Source organism: Stenella coeruleoalba, assembly GCF_951394435.1.
Source record: "Stenella coeruleoalba genome assembly, chromosome: 19".
Taxonomy (NCBI): Eukaryota; Metazoa; Chordata; class Mammalia; order Artiodactyla; family Delphinidae; genus Stenella; species Stenella coeruleoalba.
In genome coordinates, this window is record NC_137165.1 from 12,676,158 (window position 1) to 12,702,345 (window position 26,188).

The 26,188-nt window shown below is 50.8% G+C and overlaps 1 protein-coding gene and 1 pseudogene across 2 annotated transcripts in view; one reads left to right on the top strand and one right to left on the bottom strand.

The window, feature by feature from the left end:
- RAP1GAP2 (RAP1 GTPase activating protein 2) overlaps positions 1-26,188 on the bottom strand; it is a 213,028-nt gene that overhangs the window by 183,139 nt on the left and 3,701 nt on the right. The window contains exon 2 of the mRNA XM_079903638.1: positions 19,621-19,737. Within this exon, the coding sequence (XP_079759764.1) occupies positions 19,621-19,737 (117 nt within the window). The remainder of the gene's footprint in view (positions 1-19,620; positions 19,738-26,188) is intronic.
- On the top strand, positions 16,341-18,002 carry LOC307177492 (high mobility group protein B1-like; annotated as a pseudogene). Its single transcript has one exon. The product of its transcript is annotated as a high mobility group protein B1-like (transcript).

Genomic DNA, 26,188 nt, shown 5'->3' on the forward strand with positions numbered 1-26,188 from the left:
CACCTGGGCCAAATGTTCGCAGACCCAGAGGAGACACAGGCCCAAGCCCGAGCATCTGAAGGTCCGAAGGGCAGCCCAAGGACCAGGCAGGGAGGAGCATTTCAAGACCAGGCTGGATTCTCCCACCTTGCACGGCAGCCACAAAAGACACCAAGTCCTGGGATTCAGACACCTGATCAAGGAGCGGCAAGGGCCTGGCTGCATCAGCAGGAAGGGCACAGAGCTCACAGCCTGGACTTGAACTTGAGAGTCCAGAAGGGCCGGTGCCGTCTTCGCCCCCCAGAGTAAGGGCCCGGAGCAAGAGAAGGAAAGTTCCCGGGTAGCTTCCAATTTTACCGCATAAGCTCGGGAGGGAGGCGAGAATCATTCTAGAGCCTCCTCAGTGCTGAGGCTCCCGAGCTTTGGAGCTGTGTGACCTCCAGCAACTTACCTAACCTCTCTAGGCCTCAGTTTCCTCCTCCATAATAGGGAGTGGCTGCCACCAACCTCACAAGATTATAAATGAACGTAAACACAGCACAGGGCTTCCAAACCATTCCCGGAGCTGTTATATGTACTATCTATTATGATTCCACCCCCTCCCTCGGTCCCACGCAGCTTCCAGCTGCCCCTGCTCTGACCCCTCCGTTCTTCTTCTGGGTGGTGGTGGGCAGCGAGGAGTCCATGGCTCTCTGGGAAGGACTGCAAGTCAAGAGAAAAGAGAAGCATGCTGTGTGCCAGGCCCAGCCCTCCTGCCCCACCAAGCACGGCCCAGCTTCCTCCCAAACCTCAGCTGACTCAGCATGTGGGCAGTCAGGGTGGAGATAAGGACAAGCTTGGGGCCAGGGGGGCCAGGGGGGCCAGGGGCAGCGCTGTGACTGTGAGTTGACTATGGGTCAGCACTGACCTTTCAATCTCACAGCCACCTCTGAGATAGCACCACTTTATCCCCATTTTACAGATGGTGACACTGAGGCACAGAGAGGTTAAGGAACCTGCGTGATGGTGGCAGAGCCAGGTCTGACTCCAGAGCCCAAGTTCTCAGCCACTGCTCTATACAATGATCTGCATCATCAGACCAAACCTGCCCCACTGACTCTGGAACCTACAGAAATGCCCAGTTCACGCAACGCCCATTTTACAGATGGGGAAACGAAGGCAAAGCTCAGCTCAACAGCCAGGAAAGCACAACAACGAAGCTGGAAGGAGCACGTGCCTGAGTCCTTCTCACCTGAGGTTGCTCCTTGCCCTTCCACAGAGGAACGGCCCACTTTGGGTCACCAAGTCACAATGCCCTGGCTTCCCCGGTGGAGGCCTGTGGGTATTTCTGGTCCAGCTGAGGGAGCAAGTACCAACCAGAGCTCCAACTCCGGGACAGAGCTCCAGGGAACCCAGCCAGTTCTTTGGATTTTAGAGAAACACGGAGCGGAGAAAGCTGGCTGGGATCAGAGGAGGAGAGGCAGCCCAGGTCCCTGCCAGGAGCCCCTCCATCATATCTGCAGTCCCTTGGGGGCAGGAGGGAAGGGAGAGACAGTGTGGTTTCCTCCACTTCGGCAGCTCCGTCCTCGCAGCCACCAGCAGGAGGTAAAAGATGAAACAAGCTCCCTTCCCAGGCGTGGGGATGAGGCAGTTACAGGAAGCTGAGGAAACAGATGTCCTGAGAGAAGCAGGCACTAGATCATTCAGCCTGGATCCTCCCCCACTCCAGACAACATAAGCTGGCATCAGTACCGACCCCGTAAGGCTCAGCTCTCCTCCTATCTCGACCACTGAATCACCTTGAGCAGGTCACGTCATCTTTGGAGGCTTCAGTTGACCTTGCCTCAAAGGGGAGGCTAGATTAGCCTCTGCTTCCTTTATAAACCAGGTGAGGGCAAAGCATAGTGGCAGAGAAGGACCAGGAAAACAGGGTGCCATGGGATTCAGAGCCAGCAGACCCACACTGGTTGGGAATCTACACCTTGGGATGGAGAAAAAATGACATCTCACATCTGCAATGTGATTTACAGCGCCCTGATCACTTCCCCCCTCACGCTGCCTCAAGGGCTATACTGAATTTCCCATTGCACAAGTTCTGAAAAGCAAGATGATGACCAAAAAAATTACGAGAGAAGCGCTTGTGAAAACTCGGTTCCTAGAGCAGGACCCCAACTATGACAGTCGTGCAATTTATTCTGATTTGTTCAGTAACGCTATCTACCAAAAGAACTCCCAGCAACATGTGGTTGTGAACTAAAGAAGCTGCAACATGTACCATTATTTAAAATTATTTTTAAATAATAATAAAGTATTTTTACCCATCAGATAAGTTAAAAAAAAAAACCTTGATAATGGTGTGAGGATGTAAGGAAACAGGCACCCCACCATTAGTGTGTAGATATTTGACAAGATCTATTAAAATATTAAGTGCACATACTGTTTGTGCCAACACTTCTGTTTTTAGAGATTTATCTGGGGAATTCCCTGGCGGTCCAGTGGTTAGGACTCTGCGCTTTCACTACCAAGGGCCCGGGTTCAACACCTGGTTGGGGAACTAAGATCCCACAATTTTCATGGCACGGCCAAAAGAAAAAGAAGAAGAAAAAGAGATTTATCCTGGGCTTCCCTGGTGGTGCAGTGGTTGAGAGTCCGCCTGCCGATGCAGGGGACACGGGTTCGTGCCCCGGTCCGGGAAGATCCCATGTGCCGCGGAGCGGCTGGGTCCGTAAGCCATGGCCGCTGAGCCTGCGCGTCCGGAGCCTGCGCGTCCGGAGCCTGTGCTCCACAACGGGAGAGGCCACAAGAGTGAGAGGCCCACATACCGTAAAAAAAAAAAAAAGAGATTTGTCCTACTGGTAAACTCATACAAGCTGACAAGATCTATGCACACAGATGTTAACTATATCATTGTTTATAATAGCAAATACAATTAGTAACATAAATAACCATCATTTCACGATATTGTGGAACAAGCATACAATGGAATACTGTGTAGCCATTGAAAAGAAGGAGGTAGGATTTATATGTGTTACTACATAAAGATATCCTAAAAACTAAAAAAACAACAAATAGGGGCTTCCCTGGTGGCACAGTGGTTGAGAATCCGCCTGCCAATGCAGGGGACACGGGTTCAATCCCTGGTCCAGGAAGATCCCACATGCCGCGGAGCAACTAAGCCCATGCACCACAACTACTGAGCCTGTGCTCTAGAGCCCATAAGCCACAACTACTGAAGCCCTCGCACCTAGAGCCTAAGCTCGGCAACAAGAGAAGCCACCGCAATGAGAAGCCCGCGCACTGCAATGAAAAGTAGCCCCCGCTCGCCGCAACTAGAGAAAGCCCGCGTGCAGCAACGAAGACCCAACACAGCCAAAAACAAATCAATAAAATAAATAAATTTATTTTAAAAATTAAAAAACAACAAACAAAAAGACACAGAACAGGGACTTCCCTGGTGGTCCAGTGGTTAAGAATCCGTCTTCCAATGCAGGGGACTGGGGTTCGATCCCTGGTTGGGGAACTAAGATCCCACATGCCACGGTGCAACTAAGCCTGCACGCTGCAACTACTGAGCCCGAGCACCTCAACTAGAGAGCCCACGTGCTGCAACTTAGACCTGACGCAGCCAAAAATAAATAAATAAATAAAATTAAAAAAATAAAAAGACAGAACAGTTCATATAATAGGATCTCATTCGTTTAAATAAATATGTAAATTCTTATATATGCCTAGACAATTTCTGGAAGGAAACATAAGCAATGGCCCAAGACTGGTTACCTCTGAAGAATGGGACTGGAACTGGAAATCCAGGGGGAAGAAACTTTTCACTTTATGTCCTCCTGTGCTGCTTGATTTTTTTTTTTTTTTACCAAGAACATGTTATAATTTAAAGAAAAAGTGTTAAACAGATGGTTTGCTAAGAAGAAGAAGAAAGAAGATGAAGGAGAAGAGGAGGAGGAGAGGGGTGGAAGCTACAAACGCTTGTTTCTTTAAAACCTTCTTAAACTATTTAGAGTTCAAACTGACTGCTGATTCCAGTCCTGAGATCACCTCTTCTACCCTGAAGGTAAGTCTGTCTTGCCCCAGAGAGGTAGAACCCAGGTCTCTCTCTCTCTCAGTATCTGACTCCAGATGGTTCTTCCATACACTCTGGTTGGTTTTTTGTGTGTGTTTCGTTTTGTTTTTTGGCTGCACCACTCGTCTTGTGGGATCTTAGTTCCCTGACTAGGGATTGAACACGGGCCCTCGGCATTGAGAGCACAGAGTCCTAACTGCTGGACCACCAGGGAATTCCCCATCCACTCTGCTTTTAAGCATAGTTTGTCTCTCAATCTTAAGTAAGAAAACCCCAAGGAGACCAATATACCACTTTGTTGAACTTTGACAGTTCACGTCGGAATCCTTACCTTCATGCCAAGAAGATTCTAGAGTGCAGATCATGGCCAGTTTGGGGATCTGGGTGTTGGTTTTTTTGTTTGTTTTTTTTTGAGGTACGCGGGCCTCTCACTGCTGTGGCCCCTCCCGTTGCGGAGCGCAGGCTCAGCGGCCATGGCTCACGGGCCCAGCCGCTCCGCGACATGTGGGATCTTCCCAGACCGGGGCACGAACCCGTGTCCCCCGCATCGGCAGGCGGACTCTCAACCACTGCGCCACCAGGGAAGCCCTGGGTGTTGTTTTTACATGGGTATGTCAAGCCTGTGAAAATCCATCAACCTGCACACTTACAACCTGTGCACTTCTCTGTATGCATATTATGCTTCAGTAGGAAGTTTTTTTTAATATGCATACCTTTTGACCTAGAAATCCCAAGGGGAAAAAATCAGAGCTGTGTGCCAGGTTGTACTTTTGAGGGTCTCCAGCTCATTGTTGTCATAACTATGAAATGCTGGGAACAATCTAAATTTCCAACGGTAGGAGTAGGTTAGAGAAAGACAACATCTCTCAACAATACAGTTCATCTCAGCCAACCAACCACAGGTAGAAAATATTCGGGGAAAAACATTTCCATAAAATTCCAAAAAGCAAAACTGGAATTTGCCATCCTGGCAACTATTTACGTAGCATTTACATTGTATTAGGTATTATAAGTAATCTAGACATGATTTAAAGTATATGGGAGACCTAAGTGACCAATAACATATGAATGGATAAAGACGATGTGGTATATGTATACAATCGAATACTACTCAGCCATAAAAAACAATGAAATTTTGCCATTTGCAACGACTTGGTGGACCTGGGAAGGTATTACACTTAGTGAAACAAGTCAGACAGAAAAAGACTGTTACCATTTATATTTCAAATCTAAAAATAAAACAAAGGAATGAATATAAGAAAACAGAAACAGACTCACAGATATAGAGAAGAAACCAGGGGATACCAGTGGGGAGAGGGAAGGTGGTGGGGGACAAGATAGGGGTAGGGAATTAAGAGGTACAAACTATATTTTATAATAAATTTAAATGGAGTATAATCTTACATTAGTTTTTAATTTAAAAAATAAAGTATAAGGGAGAATGGCGTAGGTTATATGCAAATTCTACACCATTTTATATAAGGGACTTGAGCATCACAGGATTTTGGTATACTGGAGGGGAGCGGGGTGGGGGGTAGTCCCAGAAGCAATCTCCCAAGGATACTGAGGGACGACTGCATATGTGATGCCAGGGCAAACAAGGTACAGTAAGTCTCTGAATAGAATGCAACAGGCGAACTAATATGCTCAGGACCATATTGTTCAGGAGGTGAGATTCAGGATCATGATTTTTTCTTCTTTGTGCTTTCCTGAACTTTCTAAGGTTTCTGAGATAAGCAGGTTTTGCTTTTATAATTAGAAAAACACAATAAATGCTATTTAAAATAACGACAAGTAAAAGGAAGTAAAAGGAGGCAAGAAAGGGGACAGGCTCAGTGTTATAAAATAGTGGTTCTCACATGCTCCAGGTGTGAGACCCACCTGGGGCTTGAACAGCATGGGTTCAAACCCCAGCCCTGCTGCTTGCAAGCAGTGTGAACTTGGGCAAGTTCCTCAATCTCTCTGCGCCTCAGACCAGACTCCCCATCTATAAAATGGGGATACTAATGGTACCTACCTCACAGGGTTGTTGGGAGGGGTATAGGAGTTAATACGTGTTACGCCTTCAGAGCGGTGTCTGCCACAGATCTATACACCTGTTAGCCAGTGCAATGGCTAAACTTCAGATCCCATCGTTCTGGGGTGGGGTCATGGAATCTGCATCTTTAACAAACTCCCCAGATGATTCTAATCCAGTGAGAAACACTGGAATGAAATCCACTAGGATACTCCCATTATCTTTGGTGGCCCTGGAGTTATCTGTAGGAAAGCTTCGGCACTAGGAGCTGTCCAAAGGAGATCACAAAGCCAGCTCTTCGCTCTCCCCCATTCAGCTGTGTCACTCCCCACCCTCCCCTACTACTGCAGCGCCTCACCTGGATACTTCCCTCCCCAGGTGGGAGAGAAGGTAGGTGTCGGCGCCCTCTACAGGCAAGTCTGGGTAGTGCAAGGAGGAAAAGGGGGCATCTTCTTGCTTGTATTTCTAGGATGGCAGCCATACTGCCCCCTGGCAAAAGGGATTGAGGGATGGAGGAATTCTCTGTATGGCAAGAGATAAGTAACAACCACCTGGTGTCAGAGCACATGGGTTCCAGCCCTGATTCTGACGTTAAATGTGGCTGTGGGGACATCACTTAAACTCCCTCCGCCTCACTTTGTTCATCTATAAAGAAAAACTGCCAACATTTCTTGAGTATTTCCCATGAACCAGTTACGCCATGATTTCATTTCATTTAATCCTTACCATAACCAATTCCTCCATCCTGGTGAGGAAATGGAGCCTCAGAAAGGTTAAGAGATGTACCCAAGGTCACAGGGCTGGCAGGTGGCAGCAGCAGAATTCAAACCCAGAGTCTCTGCTTTTAACAATTCTGCCATTTCTATAGAGAATGAGGGCAGTGCTAGATGTGAGATACAGCCAGGCTGGGCTCCAGCAAACCCCTAGATTTCCCCTGGCTCCCTGCCAATGCCCAGCTGAGGAGTACCCCAACCTGGGCCAGGACAAGGAAACCCTGAGATTCCTCCCTGGGCCTGGCAAGCCAGGCTGGGGACCCATTCTTCTGGCAGATGAACAATGACTCAGACGGAGGCAGGCAGGGGGCACAGAGAAAAGGAGGGAGCTACACACAAAAAAAGGCCTGCCCCTCAAACACAGCATATTCACTTATCCTGACTTCCCTGGACAAAGATGGGGGTCCTCGTGGGATCTGTGCCTCCAGACCCAGAGGAATCCTGCTGGAGCCCCAGCTTCGTGGCATCTCCACCAACCCTGCCGCTTGCCCCTTTGAAGAGAGCTGGGCTGACTTAGAATCGCATAATAAAAGGAGACAGAAAAGGCCTTTTCCACTCAGGGTCCCCTCTTCTTTCCCCATCACCAGCCCCACCCTCAGAAGGACTCTGCACAGGTAGGTGCCTCCTGTATTACATGAGAGTTGGGGGTGGAACTGGGGCTGGAACCTGCAGCTCGGTGAAAACCTGGACCAACGCCTTACCTGAGGCCAAGGGGATCCGTGGGTAGAAGTGTAGTCACCGCTAAATAACCCAATGAGTACGAAATAACCCAATACATACTGACGGTGTTCCCACTTTCTAGATGGAGAAATTGGGGCACAGAGGGACTAAGTAATTAGCTCAAGGTCACACTCCAAAGAAGTGACTGTGGCAGACTGTATTTTCCAAAGATGGCCCCACCATCCCATAATATATCCCCATTCCACATGCTCTTCTTACCCTGTGACATTAACACCCCTCCATTAAGCGGTGGGATACACGTTCCTCCCTCTTGGATCCTGGTGGATCTGTGACTCTGGCAGAAGTAAAGCTGCATCCTTCCCAGGCCAGGTAAGAAAAGGTGAAATAGCGTCTGTCTGGCTTTTTCTTGCCCCTAATCCAGCCAGCACACTGTGAGGAAGCCCAAGCTAGCACACAGAGGGGGCACACAGAGAGGCCTGTGTGGCGAGGAACTAAGACCTCATGCCAACAGCCAGCACCACATGCCAGACATGTGAGCAGCTGAGCCTTCAGACAATCCCCGCCCCTGGACTTTGAGCCACCCCAGAAGACAATGGCAGAGCAGATACAAGGATCCCCACAAGCCCTGCCCAAGCTGCAGATTCCTGAGCAAAATAAACAACACTGTTGTTTCAGGCCATAAGCTTCTGGACGGTTTATTATGCAGCATCAGATAACCAGAACAGTGAACCCAGCGAACTGACTCCAGAGCTGTGTTCCCGGCCACCCTGCAGTGGTCCCTGCTGGGAAAGACAATGTAGAGAAGGGGTATAGAGCTTAGGTCTGGAGTCAGATGTACCTTCATGTGTTCAATCATTCATCCATTCATCAAATGGTTATCACACCCCTACTTTGTTCCAGGCTCTCTGATAGTGCTGAGGGTATTTCAGTGAACAAGACAGACAAATCCCTGGGGGGACTAGGGGTGGAGAGGTGGAGGACAAGAGAGGGATAACTTTACAACAGGTATTTACAATAGGGTGATGTGATCCAAAGGGGAGTGGGGGTGGGTGGGGAGCTCTGTTTAGAGGGGACGATCTGAATTGGCCTCTCTGAAGGAGAGACCGTAAGGATGAGATGGTTGCAGCTTTGTGAAGAGTGGAGGGCACGGCAACAAGTGTCAAGAATAGACCCAGATTCATGTCCTGGCTCCACTACTTACTAGCTGTGTGACCTTGTGGAAGTGACCCAGCCTCTCTGAGCCTCCACTGCCTCATAAGATGGGGATGCTTGCATAACCCACCTCATAGGATTGTTCTGAGGAGCCAAGGAGCTAATACATGTATCTTGTGAGTTCAGGGCCTGGCACAGGAAGAGCTCCATAAATTTAAATGATTATGCTGAGGCCAAGGCTGCCAGTGGGATGCCTGGAGCCTCAGAGACCATTCTGCTCCCCAGAAACTGCCAGGCATGGCTACGAGGGAAGAGAATATGGACAGTGGAGGATGGGTGAAGTGGATGGGGGTGCACACACCTCCCTGAAGATGCTTCTGCCACCCGCTGCAGCCATCCTGACTCATCTCCTCCACCCAGGGCTCACCCACCCATCACCCTCAGCTCAGAGCTCGAAGGACGGGGCTGGAGATCGGACTGGTTGTCTCTCCCCAGGCCCCACCTGAACAGCAGTGGGCACCCACACAGCCAGTGGGAGAGAAGTAATTTCCTCAAGTCAGAGGGAGGGACAGGGACAGGAATCCCAGAAAGAGGGCAGAGCTGGGCAGGGCAGAAGACTTAGGGGCCTCAGGAGGCCAGGAAATCCTGCTGGGTAAAATGTCACCAGCCATCAGACCTGCACACCCTCAAGGACCCTGGAGAGCGCCAGGTCATGGCCAACTCACACACCCAGAGAAAAGAAAACGAATAAGCCGGGGCACACCACGATGCACACAGAGACATGCTCAGAGGACCACAGGTAACCACACAGACATGTGCAGACACAGTGATCCAGCAACACGTCCTCCAGGAACCCACATGTACAGATGTGCACACACGCACAGGTGTGCCTCACTGTGCCTGTCTGCCTGTCACTCCCCCCCAGCTCTTGCTCTCTACCAGTCATCTAATTGGCAGGGTCCCCCAGGTGCCCATACCTGATGCCACCCAGCCTTGGTAGGGCCCAGCTAGCGCACCCAGCATGACCCAGGAAGGAGGCTGACAGCCCTGGATCTGAACTAGGGAAGGGGGTGGAATACCAGCCAGCCCGGAGATCAGGAGCAAGTTCAGAACCCAAACCAGGTCTCAGGCCAGGCTCCCCAGAGCACAATCCTTGCCTTGGTGTCCCTCCTGCCTTGGGAGCCCCAATGGCCACTTGGCATTTTGAGAAGATAGAGTGGAATCTCTTTCTAACTTATCTATAAGGCCTAAAGCGTGGTGGCAAACACAGTAAAAAAAAAAAAAAAAAAAAAACAATAACAACAACAAAAAGAAAGTGTAGCACGGCAGACTGAGATCAGACATGATCCAGAACTTCTCACTAGAGAAGCACCAAAGCATTGAAAAAGGTGCGGGCAAGAAGAGAGTGTCATCTGGCTCTTAAAAAAAAAGGGGAGGAGGGACTTCCCTCGTGGTCCAGTGGTTAGGGCTCTGCGCTTCCACTGCAGGGGGCACGGGTTCAATCCCTGGTCAGGGAACTAAGATCCTGCATGCCGCAGCACGGCCAAATAAAATAAAATAAAATAAAAAGGGAGGAGATGGGTAGGCTGGCATTACTGATTGCCCCTTCTTTTTCTTTTACTAAACTTATTAAAAACAAAAGGAGTCCCAAATTACAGAGGTCAGAGGAGTCTTTAAATGACTGTAAATGAAGACAGTAGCTGTTGCAACCGCCCAGCCTAGGCTAGGTGTGACCTTGCCTGAAGGCAGAAGGATGGACACCATGACCTTTGTATTGCCAGCCTGAGCTGCCCCTGCATAAGCAAGAGGCAGCTGGACACCTTCCCCCATGTACGACCTCCCTCTGGGGAGGGCCACGTTGCCCAGAGATGGGAGAGGATAGGAAGACAAGGGTCACCGTGGTACCATGGCAACGGGTCTTGGCAGAGGTACATCCTCGCCTTCTCCAATCACCGCTCACAACGGGACCCAAGTATTTGCCGACAGCACCTCACCTGCCAACGTGGGTGGTGGCCCAGGAGGAGCAGGTAGATGCACTGGAAAAAGGAAAAGGAGGGAGCTGACGGGTACTGTACCCTGAAGTAGGATACCTGCCCCGGCTTATGCCCTAGGGCCCCCCCAACTAATCCTCAACCAGTGCTGTCCCTTCCCTCACACCACCTCGTCGCTCTCCCACCGGCCCAGCCTGTCCCTGCCACTCCAGACACCCCCCAATCCTCGACTCACTCCACAGCCCCGGTTCTGCCATCATTCTGGGCCACTCTCTGCCAACCTGCTCTCCCCTCCCTTCCTGTTCATTTTCTCTCGCCCTTCCCCACCCCTGTGCCCCGTCCTCCCCACTGACTGTGGCCCAGACCAGTGCCCATGACCATCTGGCAGTTCCAAACGCCAGCATCTGCCCTCTCGCCACCCGTCCTTTAAACACCTGCTTCCGAGCTGCCTGTTCCCCTCGCCCCTCTGCCCACCCTCCAGGCTCCCATGTCCTCCAGGGGACACAGCCCAGGGAAAGGCACATATGAGCAGCTGGCATTGTTGTCTCCAATCCACAGAATGCGAAGCAGAGCCGTTCAGGGGTTCTGGGAGACTGGGCCGCAGCTCCAGGAGGAAATGACCAGGTCAGGCATCCGGCCCCTGAGCCCAAGAGTCTCTGACTAGGAGGAGGTCACCTAATCCAGCCCCCTCCTCCACTTAAGTGAATGAATATCTGGGCCACCCAGAAGATGCTGTCTTCCCAAATATACGGAAATATTCCATTCACAGAGCTCTCGCTATGGACCCATCACCATGTTCAAAAACTTGATAGTATTTTATTTAATTCCCATAACCCCCAGATAAGGAAACTGAGGCTCAGAGAACATAGGAAATTTGCCCAAGGTCACGCAGTGTCGGTCACCCCAGGGCGTCCTTCAGACACTCTCGGTCCCACTTCCTACTCCAGCGACTTCTGCAATGACCGGTTCCCTGCAGGCTTTGAGAGCAGCCACATGGCAATGCTTCTTCGAGGACCCAGCGGGACCGTCTTTGAAGCCGCAGTGCGGGGTGCCCACACGAACCCACTGGGGCCTCACACGTAAGGCCTGGAAGCATGTGGGAGTTAATGTCCACGGACGGAACAGAGCTGACGGATGAACACGTCCCTGTTTCTCTCCCCAGCCGGGCAGTTCTGAAACGCATCCCTTAAGGCTTCTCAGGAGACCTCCCAGGACAGAGCGGTAGTAAGATTAAAAAGAATGCATCCTCGGGTTCTGCTCTGGGGAAACACAGGTGGAAACACAGACAGTGGTGGAGCTGGGATTCAACCCAGGTCTGCTCCGCTGCTGCCACCACCATCCATGCTGGGGTCCCCTTCCCTCGAGGTTCAAGTCATTCTGAACCACAGTGGCTCAGCCCCACTTGATCCAGACAGGATCCTGGTCGGCGTGGGGACGGGATGCCTGCAGCAGCAAGGTCATCTTCTCTGGAACTGAGGCCACCTCCCGATAAATCGCCTCACAGCCTGGGCTGAGCGGGGTTCCCAGCTAGCTGTGCCCTGGCCCTACTCAACTTTAGCGTCCGCCTCTGCCCAGAAATTTGGTGACTCTAAGTCCCCCATCCCATCCAATCCTCCCCACACCCTGCCCCCCGCCCTCCATTCCTCAACATCCTAGAAAGGAGGAGGAACCTGAGGTCGTTTCTGGAAGCCTGAGCATCCAGGTCTAGAAGATACCCACCCTGCCCCACACTTAGAAAATCCAACACACTCGCTTGGAGGTGAGGGCAGAGCTTCCCCCAACTCCTGCCCAGGTCTCAAAGACATGCTGGGACTTTCCAGGGGGAAAACACTGCTGGGGACCTCACATGCCCTGAGTCACTCCCAGCCTCCCAGCCCCAGGCAGCTGTGAGCTCTCTGTTTACTCCTCACTCTGCAGCAGGAAGAACGGAGTGGGGCGGTGCCTTCTCCCCTCTCCATGGGAAACTGAGGCGCGTGGGGCTTAAGGGACAGCCCCAGGGTCACAAAGCATGAAAAGAACCAGAGGGCCCTGGCGCCCAGCCCAGGACAACCCTATTATTCCCTGTGGAGGCTGCTCCAATGGGGGCCACTCAGCAGAGGCAGATCCCCGCCTTCAGAGCCCAAACCCCACTTGCATATAAATGCCCTTTGGTTTCTTAAGAAGGCTGTAGAGGAGCTATAGAAAACAGATGAGGAGAAAGAAGGACGTGCCCCTGAACCAGCTCCAGGTCAGGACACCCAGCATGCCCTGGACCCCCACCCAAGGCAGGCACCCCACGCTCATCCACCCAGGGCCTCCAGAAACGAGCATCAGGCTGATCCTGGCCCGGCCCCAAAGGTCCACAAAGGCTTCTCACACAGCACCCCACCATCCTCTCCCCTCCCTGCAACAGGCACAGGTTGGAGTGGGCATGGGGTGGGGTTTATGTCCTTTCGGAAAAAAACAAACCAACCCAGCCTAGCTACAGGGTCCTCCTGGGGGTCCTGGCTTTTTCCTCTCGCCACCACCTGTAAACACCCCACCTCTGAGCTCCACCTCGGTCAGCTACACACTCCATACAGGATGTGTGTGCGCCATGACCCACCCGTAGGGGTGTCTGAGGACAGTCACCCCACCTCCCAAACAACCCACTCCGCTGAACTGTTCCGTGGAATCGCAGCGCAGGGCTCACACGCGTCCACACGAGCTGATTTCTCTTTGCAAGCACCTGCATTTGCACTCACAACATACACCCCAATTCCACCCTGGGTTCAGTCGCACCCCGGACTCGCGTCCTGATCCCTGCTGACTACGGGATCACCACCCAGCCCCGAATCCGCTGACCTTCTGTGAAGCCGGCGCCCGGGGCTCACTCCTCGACGTGGACGGAATGGCAACAGTCTGTCGCGGCAGCTCTCTCGGCCCGCGTGCCCGCGGCGGCGGCGTCCCCCTTCTCCATCCGGCGGCGAGCCCCCTCCTCCTCGGCGACGGGCTGCCCTGGCCGCCCGCCCCGCCGCGCGTACCGTCACCGCGGCGCGCACGCGCGCACCCCGGCCGCGGCTCGCCGGGCACAAAGCGGCTCCCCCTGCCCGCCGCCGCCGTCGCCGCCACGCGCACACCTGGCAGTCGCGCCCCAGCCGCCGGAGCCGCGCTCGCCGCGGGAAAGCCCGCGCCTGGCCGAGGCGGGGCCCTCCTGCCGCCCTCCACGACGCCGCCGCCGGGGTCTGCGCCCCGGTTCCGGCAGTGCCCACCCGATTCGCCCCGCGCCGCAGCCGCGTAGCTGCCGGAAAGTGGGAGGGAGACGGAGGGGCGGGTACGAGCGGCAGGAGAGGGCGCGGGGGCGGTTGGGGGGCCGATACGGCGAGTCCGAGGTGCGGCGCCCGCGGGATGCTCCAGTCGCCGCCGCCAGGGGACTGCCCGAGGCGGCTCCTCGGGAACAAAGGCGCGGGGAGGGGCAGGCGCGCCCAAGGGACCCAGGGGAGCGGAGGAGGGGACAGCCCACCGGCCCACAGAAGTTCCTGGAGAATGGGGCCCGGGCCGGTGGGGAACGGAGGTGAGGAAAGATCTGCGGGTCCCTGGTGGATTGAGGAAGACACCGGGGCTCTCGCCAGCTCGGCGTGCGGTGGGGATGGAGAGGGGGTTCAGTGCTATCTGGACTTGGAAGTGGGAGGTTTCAGGGACTGCCAGAGTCCTTGAAACTGTCGTCGTCGTCCCCCCCCACCCCCCGCCTTCGACTTGGCAGCCGGGAGCTTTCATTCATTCGCTGCACAGCCATCCTCCCAGCTTTGGCCAAACCAAGGGTGTTCCTGAACTTGAAGGGGTTGAAGGCAGGAAGGGTGCCCTAGGGAGCCTTTGAGACGCTTGAGTCTTCCTCCCTAACCTCCACGGAGGGCGCCCTCTGAATATGGCTTGCACATCTCAGTGATGGGAAGCCCAGTCCCTCAGGGGGCAGCCCACGCTGTATTCGGGCAGCTCTAAATGTTAAAAAGCCCTCCATTTAATTGCATGGAAATCTGCATCCTTTCCATCTGCTGGCCATGGCCTCACTCCGCTCTGGCCACAACAGTTTCCTGCTTCTGGAACATAGATAGGGCCTTGTTAACTGCTGTTTCACTTCCCATCTCCTGTGCCCCTCCCCAGCCTTTATGCGACACCCCTCACCAGCAGCTTCTCCATAGGTCTGCCCCCTGAGTCCTTCAGAACTCAGCTCAAATGTCACCTTCTCAGAGAGGCCATCCACCTCTTCCAAACTCCCCACACACCCACTGGTCACTCTTTATCTGATGCTCTGTTTCAGTTTGTTCAGTACTCTGGTCATCCCACAAGATATTCTCTTGTCTATGCGTCTATAGTCTGTCTCTCCCACTAGAATGTGTGTCCCTTGGAGGCAGGACCCTTGTCTTCCTTAAGACCAGGCATCGTAACCCCAGGGCCTGACCTGGAGCAGGGTGGCAAGCAAAAAGGAAGGCGGGTGGCCAACCCACCCTCTGAGTCCCTTCAGCAGCTTAGCCCATCACCCCAAAATGTAACCTGCTCAGCCATTCAAGGGTAACGTCAGCATGGTATTAGCAGAAGAACGTGCTCAATCTCTGTCCACAAAATAAATGAGGAAATGACAGAGCATTCCTCTTAGTCTGAGACAAAATAGCACTTTCCTCCTCAGCTCTGGACTCTACCCTGAGCTCTTGCAGCCCCAAGACACGAGCATTTTCTTAAAACATGGGGCCATACCCAAGCTTCTGGTCAACTGGAACCTCTCAGACAGCTGATCCCCTCAGCCTGCTGCTCAGGTGCAGACAAGATTGGAGGCCAAAATAGACTTCTCCTTTATTTCTGTTGAACTGTACCTTCTAGACTTGGACCTGGACTCCAAGCCTCCAGGGCACTTCGGGCCCAACTGTGCCATCTTGTCCGTTGGGACGGTGCCCAGGTTCCTGCCATCGGCAATGTCCCCGGCATGCTGCCTACATCCTTCCTCACCAAGTCCCTCATGAACACACTGAGCAGACTCAGCAAGGGCAGCCCACTCATCAGCCTCCCTAGCTGTGCCCTCCCCCAGCCCACATTCCTCTGTGTCACCCGCAGGCTTTGATGGGAAGAAAAGAACAATTTCTTGCTGAAACTCAGAACCACTGTCTCCTGCTTTACCACCCCCAGCCTACCTTCTAGTCTAGAAGACTAATCAGAAAAGCAAATAAGCTTCCCCCAGCAGGATGGGTTCCCAGGGAATTCACTCACTGCTGCTGGCCCTCTATCTCTTTCTTTTCTAAGTACCCCCAAACCATCTCTTTAATAACAGACTCTGAAACCTGACCAGGAATGATGCTAAGCTCACTTATTTATGGTTCGTGAACTTATTTCCTCTGCGCTGATAAAAATTACCCTCGCCATCTCCCACTTTGGGGCCCACGCCACATCCTCTGAGAGGCAGTGCGCGTAGTGGTTGCAGGCACTGCCACTTACCCTGCGCCTCAGCTTTGTCATCTGATAAATGGGGAGTACAGTACCTAGATCATAGCATTGTCATGACGATTAAATCAATTTATGCCTGCAAAGCATTTACAACATGACGCATAATAAACACACAGAAGTTAGTACAACTTTTGTGATATAAGAATAATAGTTGAGAGAGACAGCGCCGGGGCAAGTGAGAGCCGGACGGGCACTGGGCGACTCTGTGCCTCGCAGAGGAAAAATAATTAAGCGTGGGCAAAGGAGATCCTAAGAAGCCGAGAGGCAAAATGTCATCATATGCGTTCTTTGTGCAAACTTGCCGGGAGGAGCACAAGAGGAAGCACCCAGATGCTTCCGTCAACTTCTCAGAGTTTTCTAAGAAGTGCTCAGAGAGATGGAAGACCACGTCTGCTAAAGAGAAAGGAAAGTCTGAAGACATGGCAAAAGCGGACAGGCCCGTTATGAAAGAGAAATGAAAACTTCTATCCTTCCTAAAGGGGAAACAAAAAAGAAGTTCAAGGATCCCAATGCACCCAAGAGGCCTCCTTCGGCCTTGTTCTTGTTTTGTTCTGAGTGTCGTCCAAAACTCAAAGGAGAGCATCCTGGGCTATCCGTTGGTGATGTCGCAAAGAAACTGGGAGAGATGTGGAAAAACACTGCTGCAGATGACAAGCAGCCTTAGGAGACGGCTGCTAAGGTGAAGGAAAAGTACGGAAAGGATATTGCTGCAAACCGAGCTAAAGGGAAGCCTGATGCAGCAAAAAAGCGAGTCGTCAAGGCTGAAAAAAGCAAGAAAAAGCAAGAGGAGGAAGATGAGGAAGATGCAGAGGATGATGATGAATACGTTGGTTCCAGCGCAGTTTTTTTTTTCTTGTCTATAAAGCATTTAACCCCCCTGTACACAACTCACTCCTTTTAAAGAAAAAAATTGAAATGTAAGGCTGCGTAAGATTTGTTTTTAAACTGTACGGTGTCTTTTTTTGTATAGTTAACACACTACCGAATGTGTCTTTTTTTTTTTTTTTTTTGCGGTACTCGGGCCTCTCACTGTTGTGGCCTCTCCCATTGCGGAGCACAGGCTCCGGATGCGCAGCCTCAGCGGCCATGGCTCACGGGCCCAGCCGCTCCGCGGCATGTGGGATCCTCCCGGACCGGGGCACCCATGTCCCCTGCATCGGCAGGCGGACTCTCAACCACTGCGCCACCAGGGAAGCCCTCGAATCTGTCTTTAGATAGCCCTGTCCTGGTGGTATTTTCAATAGCCACTAACCTTGCCTGGTACGGTATGGGGGTTGTAAATTGGCATGGAAATTTAAGGCAGGTACTTGTTGGTGCACAGCACAAATTAGTTATATACGGGGATGGTAGTTTTTCCATCTTCAGTTGTCTGTGATGCAGCTTATATGAAATAATTGTTCTGTTAACTGAATACCACTGTCATTGCAAAAAAAAGAAAAAAAGTTGCAGCTGTTTTGTTGACATTCTGAATGCTTCTAAGTAAATACAATTTTTTTATTAAAAAAAAAAAGAATAATAGTTAATTTTGTGAGTGCTGAGTCACAGAGCTATAGCAGCTTCCTCTTCAAGCCTCCTGGGAGGCAGCCTTCCCAGGTATGAGATGAATAACTCCATCCTTCCTATCTTATGATTGCTTCCCTCCGCCATGGACTCAACTGGGCTCCTGTGACTCTGAAGAGCATTCTTGTTCTTTGGCTCAAAAAAGGTTAGCCTCAAGCCACCTGCATGGGCAGGAGGTCCCACCATCCTCTTCTTCCCTGGCTGTTATCTTGGGCGGGTATAGCTGGCCCACATCAGTCTTGGAGCTAGCTTCCCTTCCAGCCTTCCTACCGGTGAGCCTGCATTATGTTCATGTGTCCTTCACTTGGTGCCTGATTAATGAGCTCCTTCTCTGGGCTAGGACCTCAGGATACAGAAGAGGGAAAAGGCCCTGCCCTCATGGACCTCACATTCCGGGGGAGCCACAGACAATGAACAAATAGGCAAATAAGATAACGTCAGGTCGTGGAGAGCTTTTGACGAAAGGAAAGGAGGTGAGGAAGAAGCTGCTTTACGTCAGATGGTGCTTGGCTCACAACAGGGCTTTGCACGTTGCCTGAAACTGATTCCGACCACGTGCCCTTCGTGTCTGTGCTTCGCCAGCGTGTTCCCAGGACAGCCTCCTTCTCTGTCCCTGCAAGCATTCACAACCATACATTCAGGATCGCATCGCCGCGCCCTTCCTGATACTCTTGCCTCAAGCTCTAGCGCCGTTTGGGTCTTTTCTCTGCATGATCTGAAATCTGCCCTCTAGAGTTTAGGGCATTTGTCTACCCTCCCATTTCCTGAATATCAAGAGTTCCCAGGTGGCCTGAGTCACCTTTCCCAGGGTTCCTGTCACGTCACATCATCATCCAATTAATTCTTCCTCTTTGGGCAGAACTGGATCCAGAATACCTGTCCCCTCACTGCTTCCTGTACCTTCAGAAATCGTCACTGAGACAAGAGAGAGCACATGCATTGCTCTTAGCTAAACAGGACTCCTGGCAGATGTCTGGGTAGGTGAAGTCTGCCATCATCTCTGAACCTTATTCCTGGGGCCGGTTTGGGGAGATGCGGTAAGAGCATGGTCCCTGTTCTCTTGCTGGCCAGCACATGGTGTACCCCCAAATGACATCACTTCCATTCTTCTTTTCCACCCCTGGGAGGAAAGACCTGTTCATTCTTGCCTTCAAGGGGCCTGCTAATTTAGAAGCTGGTGCAAAGAAGTTTTGATGGGGAAAGTGGGAAGAAAGGTCCTGGGTCAGGTCTAGCAGAAGCCTTGGGAAGGGGTGTGGCAGCAGCAGGGCTCCCGGGGATATCTCCATCGAGACTGCTAACACGGCTCATGTCTGTCCGCAGTGTGGAGGAAGAGTGGGCGGGAAGGAGCCTGGGAGCAGGAAGCTGGGTGCCCCTCACCTGGACTCAGGATCCTAGCTGGGTTCTCTGGCATGGCGGAGGAGAGCGACAAGAAAGGAAGGGCTGGCTCTACCCAGGTCAAAGCAGGGACTGCCCAGCAAATATGCCAGCCACTCTCCCTCTTAAAGAGGAACCAGCGGGACTTCCCTGGCAGTCCAGGGGTTAAGACTCTGCGCTTCCACTGTAGGGGGCACAGGTTCTATCCCTGGTCCGGGAATTAAGATTCCCACATGCCACACGGTACGGCCAAAAGTATAAAATAAAAGGAACCAGTTGATGATCTCCAGGCATCGTTTCACTTGAGATTCATGATCTTCCTGATAGAAGGCAGGGAAAATATGATCATACCCATTTTACGGAGGAGAAAGCAAAGAAAATGATTTGCCTCAAATCACTCAGTGCATTCTAGGCTTGACAAGCACCCCGGCTGACAGACTCTTTCAAAGACCCTGCAAGGCCTCTTTGCCACTGAGGACTGTGGTTCTTCACTGGGAGTTTATGGACCAGTGTGGGACTGCTATATAATAAGTACCAACTGGAGGGGCCTGGACGAAGGATGAGAGTAAGGGCAGTGGGTCCCCTTACCTGGAGGGAGACTCAAGGTCGGCACGGCTGAGGATGCGATGCTGCTGGGGGCTGTAGAGCCACTGGAAGGCTGTCAGTGTCCTCTCCTCAATTCGGAACCGCCCTTCCTGCACATACCTGCAGGCGAGACAGGAGAGAGTGAGGAGGTGGGCAGGCGGGGCTCTGCAGGGATCCTTTGGGAGTTGGCCCTACTTGCTAGAAAATGATAGATGAGAGGTACCTGTCCCCAAATATACCCCCTGCTCGTCTGCCAGAAAGCCCTGTTTCCAGAGAGCCGCCATTAAAATTCCCTGAAGAAGAGGCAGCTACAGGGAGCAGGTTTCAACTCAATAGATGGAAAAACTTTTTACAAGTTAATTGTCTGGGACTTCCCTGGTGGCGCAGTGGTTAAGAATCTGACTGCCAAGGCAAGGGACACGGTTTCGATCCCTGATCCAGGAAGATCCCACAGCCAGGGAGCAACTAAGCCCGTGCGCCACAACTACTGAAGCCCACGCGCCTAGAGTCCGTGCTCCGCAACAAAGAGTAGCCCCCACTCGCCGCAACTAGAGAAAGCCCACACACAGCAATGAAGACCCAATGCAGCCAAAAATAAATAAACTAAATAAATAAATTTATTTTTAAAAAATTAGTTGTCTGGGGCTTCCCTGGTGGCACAGTGGTTGAGAGTCCGCCTGCCAATGCAGGGGACGCAGGTTCGTGCCCCAGTCCGGGAAGATCCCACATGCCGCAGAGCAGCTGGGCCCGTGAGCCATGGCCGCTGAGCCTGCGTGTCCGGAGCCTGTGCTCCACAACGGAAGAGGCCACAACAGTGAGAGGCCTGCGTACCGCAAAAAAAAAAAAAAAGTTAGTTGTCTGAAGTTGAAAGGAGTCACTTGGAAGGAGTGAGTTCCCTGTCACCAGAGGTATGTAAGCAGAGGCTGGGCAGGGGATTCAAGCATCAGACAAGTGTCCATTCTCCAAGCCCTTTATAAGACTGAGACATTGGATTTCTTAAGTTCACAGCAGGAGAAAGTCTGCTCTGGAGTGGGGGTCATGAGTCAGATGTCAGGATTAGATCTTCCAGAACCTCAAGGGTCACTCACAGGGTCCCAGCCACCCTCTGGATCGACAATCAGCCCAGAGCAAGGATCGGGGAAGCTGAACTGGGCAAGGTGAACACGAAAGGATCTCACCCACCCTGGCCACCCATTCCTGGTAGAATCATAAATCTGTCCATTAATTCAGTATTTATTGAGGGCCCACGACAATGAGCAAAAGATACATAAACCTGCCATCCTGGAGTTTACAGTTTTGTGGGGAGAAAAGCCATCAAATAATCACATGAACAATATATCATTTTAAACAGGCCCTCTCATACATTGCCAGTGGGATTGTCAATTGGTACAAGCCCTCTGCTGGATAGCCTGACAACATCTGTCTAAATTATACATGTAATTCCTCTGTAATCCAGCGATCCCCCTTCAGAGAATTTATCTACAGATTCTAGCATGTTGGACAAGGTAATCCGTGGCACTGTTTAATAAATAAATAAAATAAAATAAATTTATATTAAAAAACAATGTATCCTGGAGCTCTTTGCATGATAGCACACAGACAGTGCCCTCAATTAAAACACTTTTTTAAAAAATATTTATTTATTTTTATTTTTGGCTCCGTTGGGTCTTCGTTGCTGCACACGGACTTTCTCCAGTTGCAGCAAGCAAGGGCTACTCTTCATTGCGGTGCGCGGGCTTCTCATTGCGGTGGCTTCTCTTGATGCGGAGCATGGGCTCTAGGTGCGTGGGCTTCAGTAGTTGTGGCACATGAGCTCACTAGTTGTGGCTCGCGGCTCTAGAGCACAGGCTCAGTAGTTGTGGCGCACGGGCTTAGCTGCTCCCCGGCATGTGGGATCTTCCCAGACCAGGGCTCAAACCCATGTCCCCTGCATTGGCAGGCGGATTCTTAACCACTGTGCCACCAGGGAAGCCCCAGGATACGTTGTTAAGAGAATAAAAATCAAGTGCAGAAAGGGCAGTATGTGTACTTTATGTTTAAAAAGGGGGAGAGAATAAAGTAGGAATTCCTGTTTGCTTATCTTCATATGTAGAAATTCTGGAGACACAAAAGCTAATAAAAGTAGTTACCTGGGTAGGGGTAAGGGAGAGCTGGGGGAATGGTGGGGATGGGGGAGTGACTTTTTAACAGTGTGTCTTTTTATACAGGAGAGGTATTACCCATTATTCCAAATGTTTAATTGTGTGTGTGTGTCCGTGTTATGAAATTACAAACTGCAATAAAGTGCTATGAAAAGAGAAAGTTGTGCAGGTGCTCTGATGTTGCCCGATGGGGCACAGGCTATCTGCTGGGGGAGGAGATTTCCCAGAATGCAGGTTGCTGGAGGGCAGAGGGCTTTCATTGCTCCTATGATCTCCCAAACCAAAACGTCTGGTCCCCGCCTGTCTCCCTTCACTCTCTTCAATATGATCTGATGGGCATTTCAGTAAGATCATCCTGGTGGAAAAAGAGCAAGGTAGCCAGGTTAGATGTTCCTGGAGGGGTCCAGGTGGGACAGTGTTGGTTTGTACAGGGGATAGTGCTGGAGATGGAGAGAAATGGGAGGACTCAAGTGAGCGAAGGAGGTAGTGTCCACTGGTCCAGGGGATGGGTTGGACATGGGTGAAGGGGAGACAGACAACAAAGTTGTTCCTGAGTTCCTGGTTTGTGTGGGCATCTGGCTGCAGTGCCATTCAAGCTGGACAAGGACAAGTTTGGGAGGGAAGATCCTGACTTTATGACTTCCGTTTGGGACATGACCTATCTCCATGACCTACTTCCTGCCCCAAGATGACTCCTGTCCTATAAAACCTGGCTCAAAACTTGTCTCCTCCAGGAAGCCTGCCCTGATTAATCCCATCCTATTCTAAGGATGAGTTTCTATGCCTTTCCCCATCCTTGGGCTCCTCGATATGCGCTCCCCCTCCTTGCCATAGCCACCCCTCCTCTCCCCGACTCCCATTTCCCCAAGGCAGGTGTAAGGGACTGTCCTCCACTCTTTGCAGACACCCTGACCTGGATTCTACTTCCCAGCTTCAGGTGACTAATTTTTCCACTGTGAGTCCCTGAATCCTCATCTGTAAAATGGAAGTACTAATAACACCCACTCTGAAGGGTTGTTAAGATGATTAAATGAGATAATGCCAGGGAAGCTTCTGTCACATGGTCATCATTATCTCCTTTCCTCCCCACCATCCCCATCAGTCCTCACCAGTCACTGGCTTTACCTGCTTCACCGACGACAGACAAACCCACTCCCTGCACTCTCTCCTCCAAGCTGCACATCAAACCCCTCAGAACTGGTGGATCCCATTTTAGAGATGAGGAAAAGAGGCTCAGGGGACGGAAGTGAACTTGTCCAAGGTCACACATCCAGGAAGCAACAGAGGCAGGCCTTCTCTGCACCTTCAGCCCCTGGCATCCAGTTCCCTCCGTGCACACACACATCCTTTCCTCCTCCATACCAGCCCCCACTTCCCAACACAGATCTTGTCAGCTCCTCCCCTGCCCAAAAAGGTTAGTGGTTTCCCACTACATATCAACTGTCCTCCAAACAGCTCACCTGAGAGGTTTAATTCTTCCCCACTTTGCTCCCCGCCAGCCTTTCCCACCGTTACATGCCCCCCCACCCCCGCCCACATTCACGCATACAGACCCCTGCATTCCCCATCTGTTTGTCCTTCTCCAGAGACGCCCTGCCTTTTCTTACCTCGGAGCCTTTGCTCAGGCTGTGCTCAGATCTCAGTCGCCCTCCCTCCATCTGAGTCTTGCCCTACCCCACCCCAACTGCTCAAACCACACTGCTTCTAAAAATCTGTCCCCACGCCCCCAGCCAGAATCCGAAGTTGCTCCAAGGTTCCAGGGATGCTTTGCTTAACCTTGATCACAACGTTGCTCTCTGCCCGCGTGAGTTATTTATGTGCCTGTCTGTCTCCCTGCTAGAGTGCAAAGACTGTGTCTGATCTTCTCTGAAATCCCTGCCACACCCTCACCCAGCACCCTGTTCGACTGAGCCAGTTTCCATAAAAATCACAACAGCCACAGTGATCAACTCACTACGTTCTTGGGCAGTTTCTTCCACAGAATGCTCTGACACAGATGATCTCCATTAATGAATCCAATTTGCTAACATTAGTAAGTGTATTTTCTGCACTGCACTTCATTAAACATAGGAAAAACAGAACACCATCCATCCCCAAATATCTTCCCTATTAATCTGTTTTGTACCTGAAATTCTATTGAACAGTACACAGAAGGAGATTAAATACTGCAAAGGGTCAACCTTGTAAGGCACGAGCAGCCATTAAAACTTGAGCAAGGGGCTTCCCTGGTGGCACAGTGGTTAAGAATCCACCTGGCAATGCAGGGGACACGGGTTCGAGCCCTGGTCCAGGAAGATCCCACATGTCGCGGAGCAACTAAGCCCGTGCGCCACAACTACTGAGCCTGTGCTCTAGAGCCCGTGAGCCACAACTACTGAAGCCCTTGTGCCTAGACCCCCTGCTCTGCAACAGGAGAAGCCACCTCAATGAGAAGCCCACGCACTGCAATGAAGAGTAGCCCCTGCTCGCCGCCACTAGAGAAAGCCCACACACAGCAACCAAGACCCAATGCAGCCAAAAATTTTAAAAATTAAAAAAAAAAACCTTTAGCAAGGACCAGCTTCTCAGATTATCCCTGGAAAAGTAGGCATCAAGACTTGGGCATAGTCAGGGACATTTCAAAAGGAATGAGAAAAGGGGGGGGAGGGGTAGAAGTTGCTCATAGTAAGAGTCCCCCAGTTGTGGAGGTGGGTGACACCTCCAGGAGGATGCAACCCACCACCAAAAGAGAGAAGGGTCAGGCACTTTACAGGTTACACTTATTTTTTCAGTTGAACACCGGGGAAGGTCAGGCAGGCATCGAAACCTGAACCTTGAAAACATTTTGCTAAGTGAAAGAAGCCAGTCACAAAGGACCACATACTGTAGGATTCCATTTATATGAAATGATGTCCAGAATAGACAAGTCCATAGAGCGAGAAAGGAGACGAGCGGTTGTTTAAGGCTGGGGGAGGGTGGGGCGGGAGGAAATGGAGGAGAGGGACTGCTGAAGTTATGGGATTTCTCTGGGGGATGATGAAAATGTTCTAAAATGGACTGTGGTGATATTTGCACAACCCTGTGAATATATTCTCACTGAATTTTACACTTTGGGTAAGTTGTGAGGCACGTGAATTCCCATAAAGCTGTTGTTAAAATAAACAAATATCTAATAGTGCATACTGATATAAATAAGTGATTGAATAAATAAATGGGGAGGGAAGAGACAAATCTCGGGTGCGGAAGAATTCCAAACAATATACGGAAACACTCTGTCCTCAAAGAGGTGAACCATAACTCCACTCTACTTAGACATGGGCTTCACAGAGTAACTTCCTTCCAAAGAGTATACACTATAGAAAGGGGGAGGGGAGTAACTTTACAGTGGAGAAGACTGACAAATACTACCTCAGCCAGGTGATCAAAGTCAACGTCAACATTGATAAGCTATGTTGATAGTACGTATCCTTGATATGATGCATGACAATGGCACTCTATCCTCGTGGTCTTTTCCCCCCAGAACTCATGACCCCAATCTAATAATGAGAAAAACATCAGACAAATCCCAATTGAGGCACATTCTACAAAATATGATCAGGACTCCTTAACACTTTCAAAGTCATCAAAAACAAGGAAAGTCCAAGAAACTATCACAGCCGAGAAGAATTACATTAATTACTAAATGCAATGTGGTATCTGGATGGGACCCTAGAACAGAAAAAGGACATAAGAAAGCTAAATAACCTATGGAACTTAGTCAAAATAATGTATCAACATTGGTTCATTATTGTAACAAATGTACCATACTAATGTAAGAAGCTAATAATATGGGAAACTGGGTGTGGGGTATATGGGAACTCTTTGTACTATCTTCTCAATTTTTCTGTAAATCTAAAACTGTTCTAGGGACTTCCCTGGCAGTCCAGTGGTTAAGACTTCTCCTTCCAAAGCAGGCAAAGGATCGGGTTCGATCCCTGGTCAGGGAGCTAAGATCCCATATGCCTCATGGCCAAAAAACCAAAACATAAAAAAAAATAAAATAAAATAAAAACAGAAGCAATACTGTAACAAATTCAATAAAGACTTTTAAAATGGTCCACATAAAAAAAATCTTAAAAAAATAAAACTGTTCTAAAATATAAAATTTACTAAGAAATTAAAAAAGGCATCTCCATGATAAAGAGCTTTTGTAGATTAATATGAAAATATATATATATATAATGAGCAAATCAACATGGAAAAAAAGGACAAAGGAAACAAATGAGGAGTTTACAAAAATAGAAACACAAATGACCAACAAACATAAAAAAATCAACTTATATAAGAAATAAAAATTAAAACAACAGGGTTTCCCTGGTGGCGCAGTAGTTGAGAGTCCACCTGCCCATGCAGGGGACACGGGTTCGTGCCCCGGTCCGGGAAGATCCCACATGCCGCGGAGCGGCTGGGCC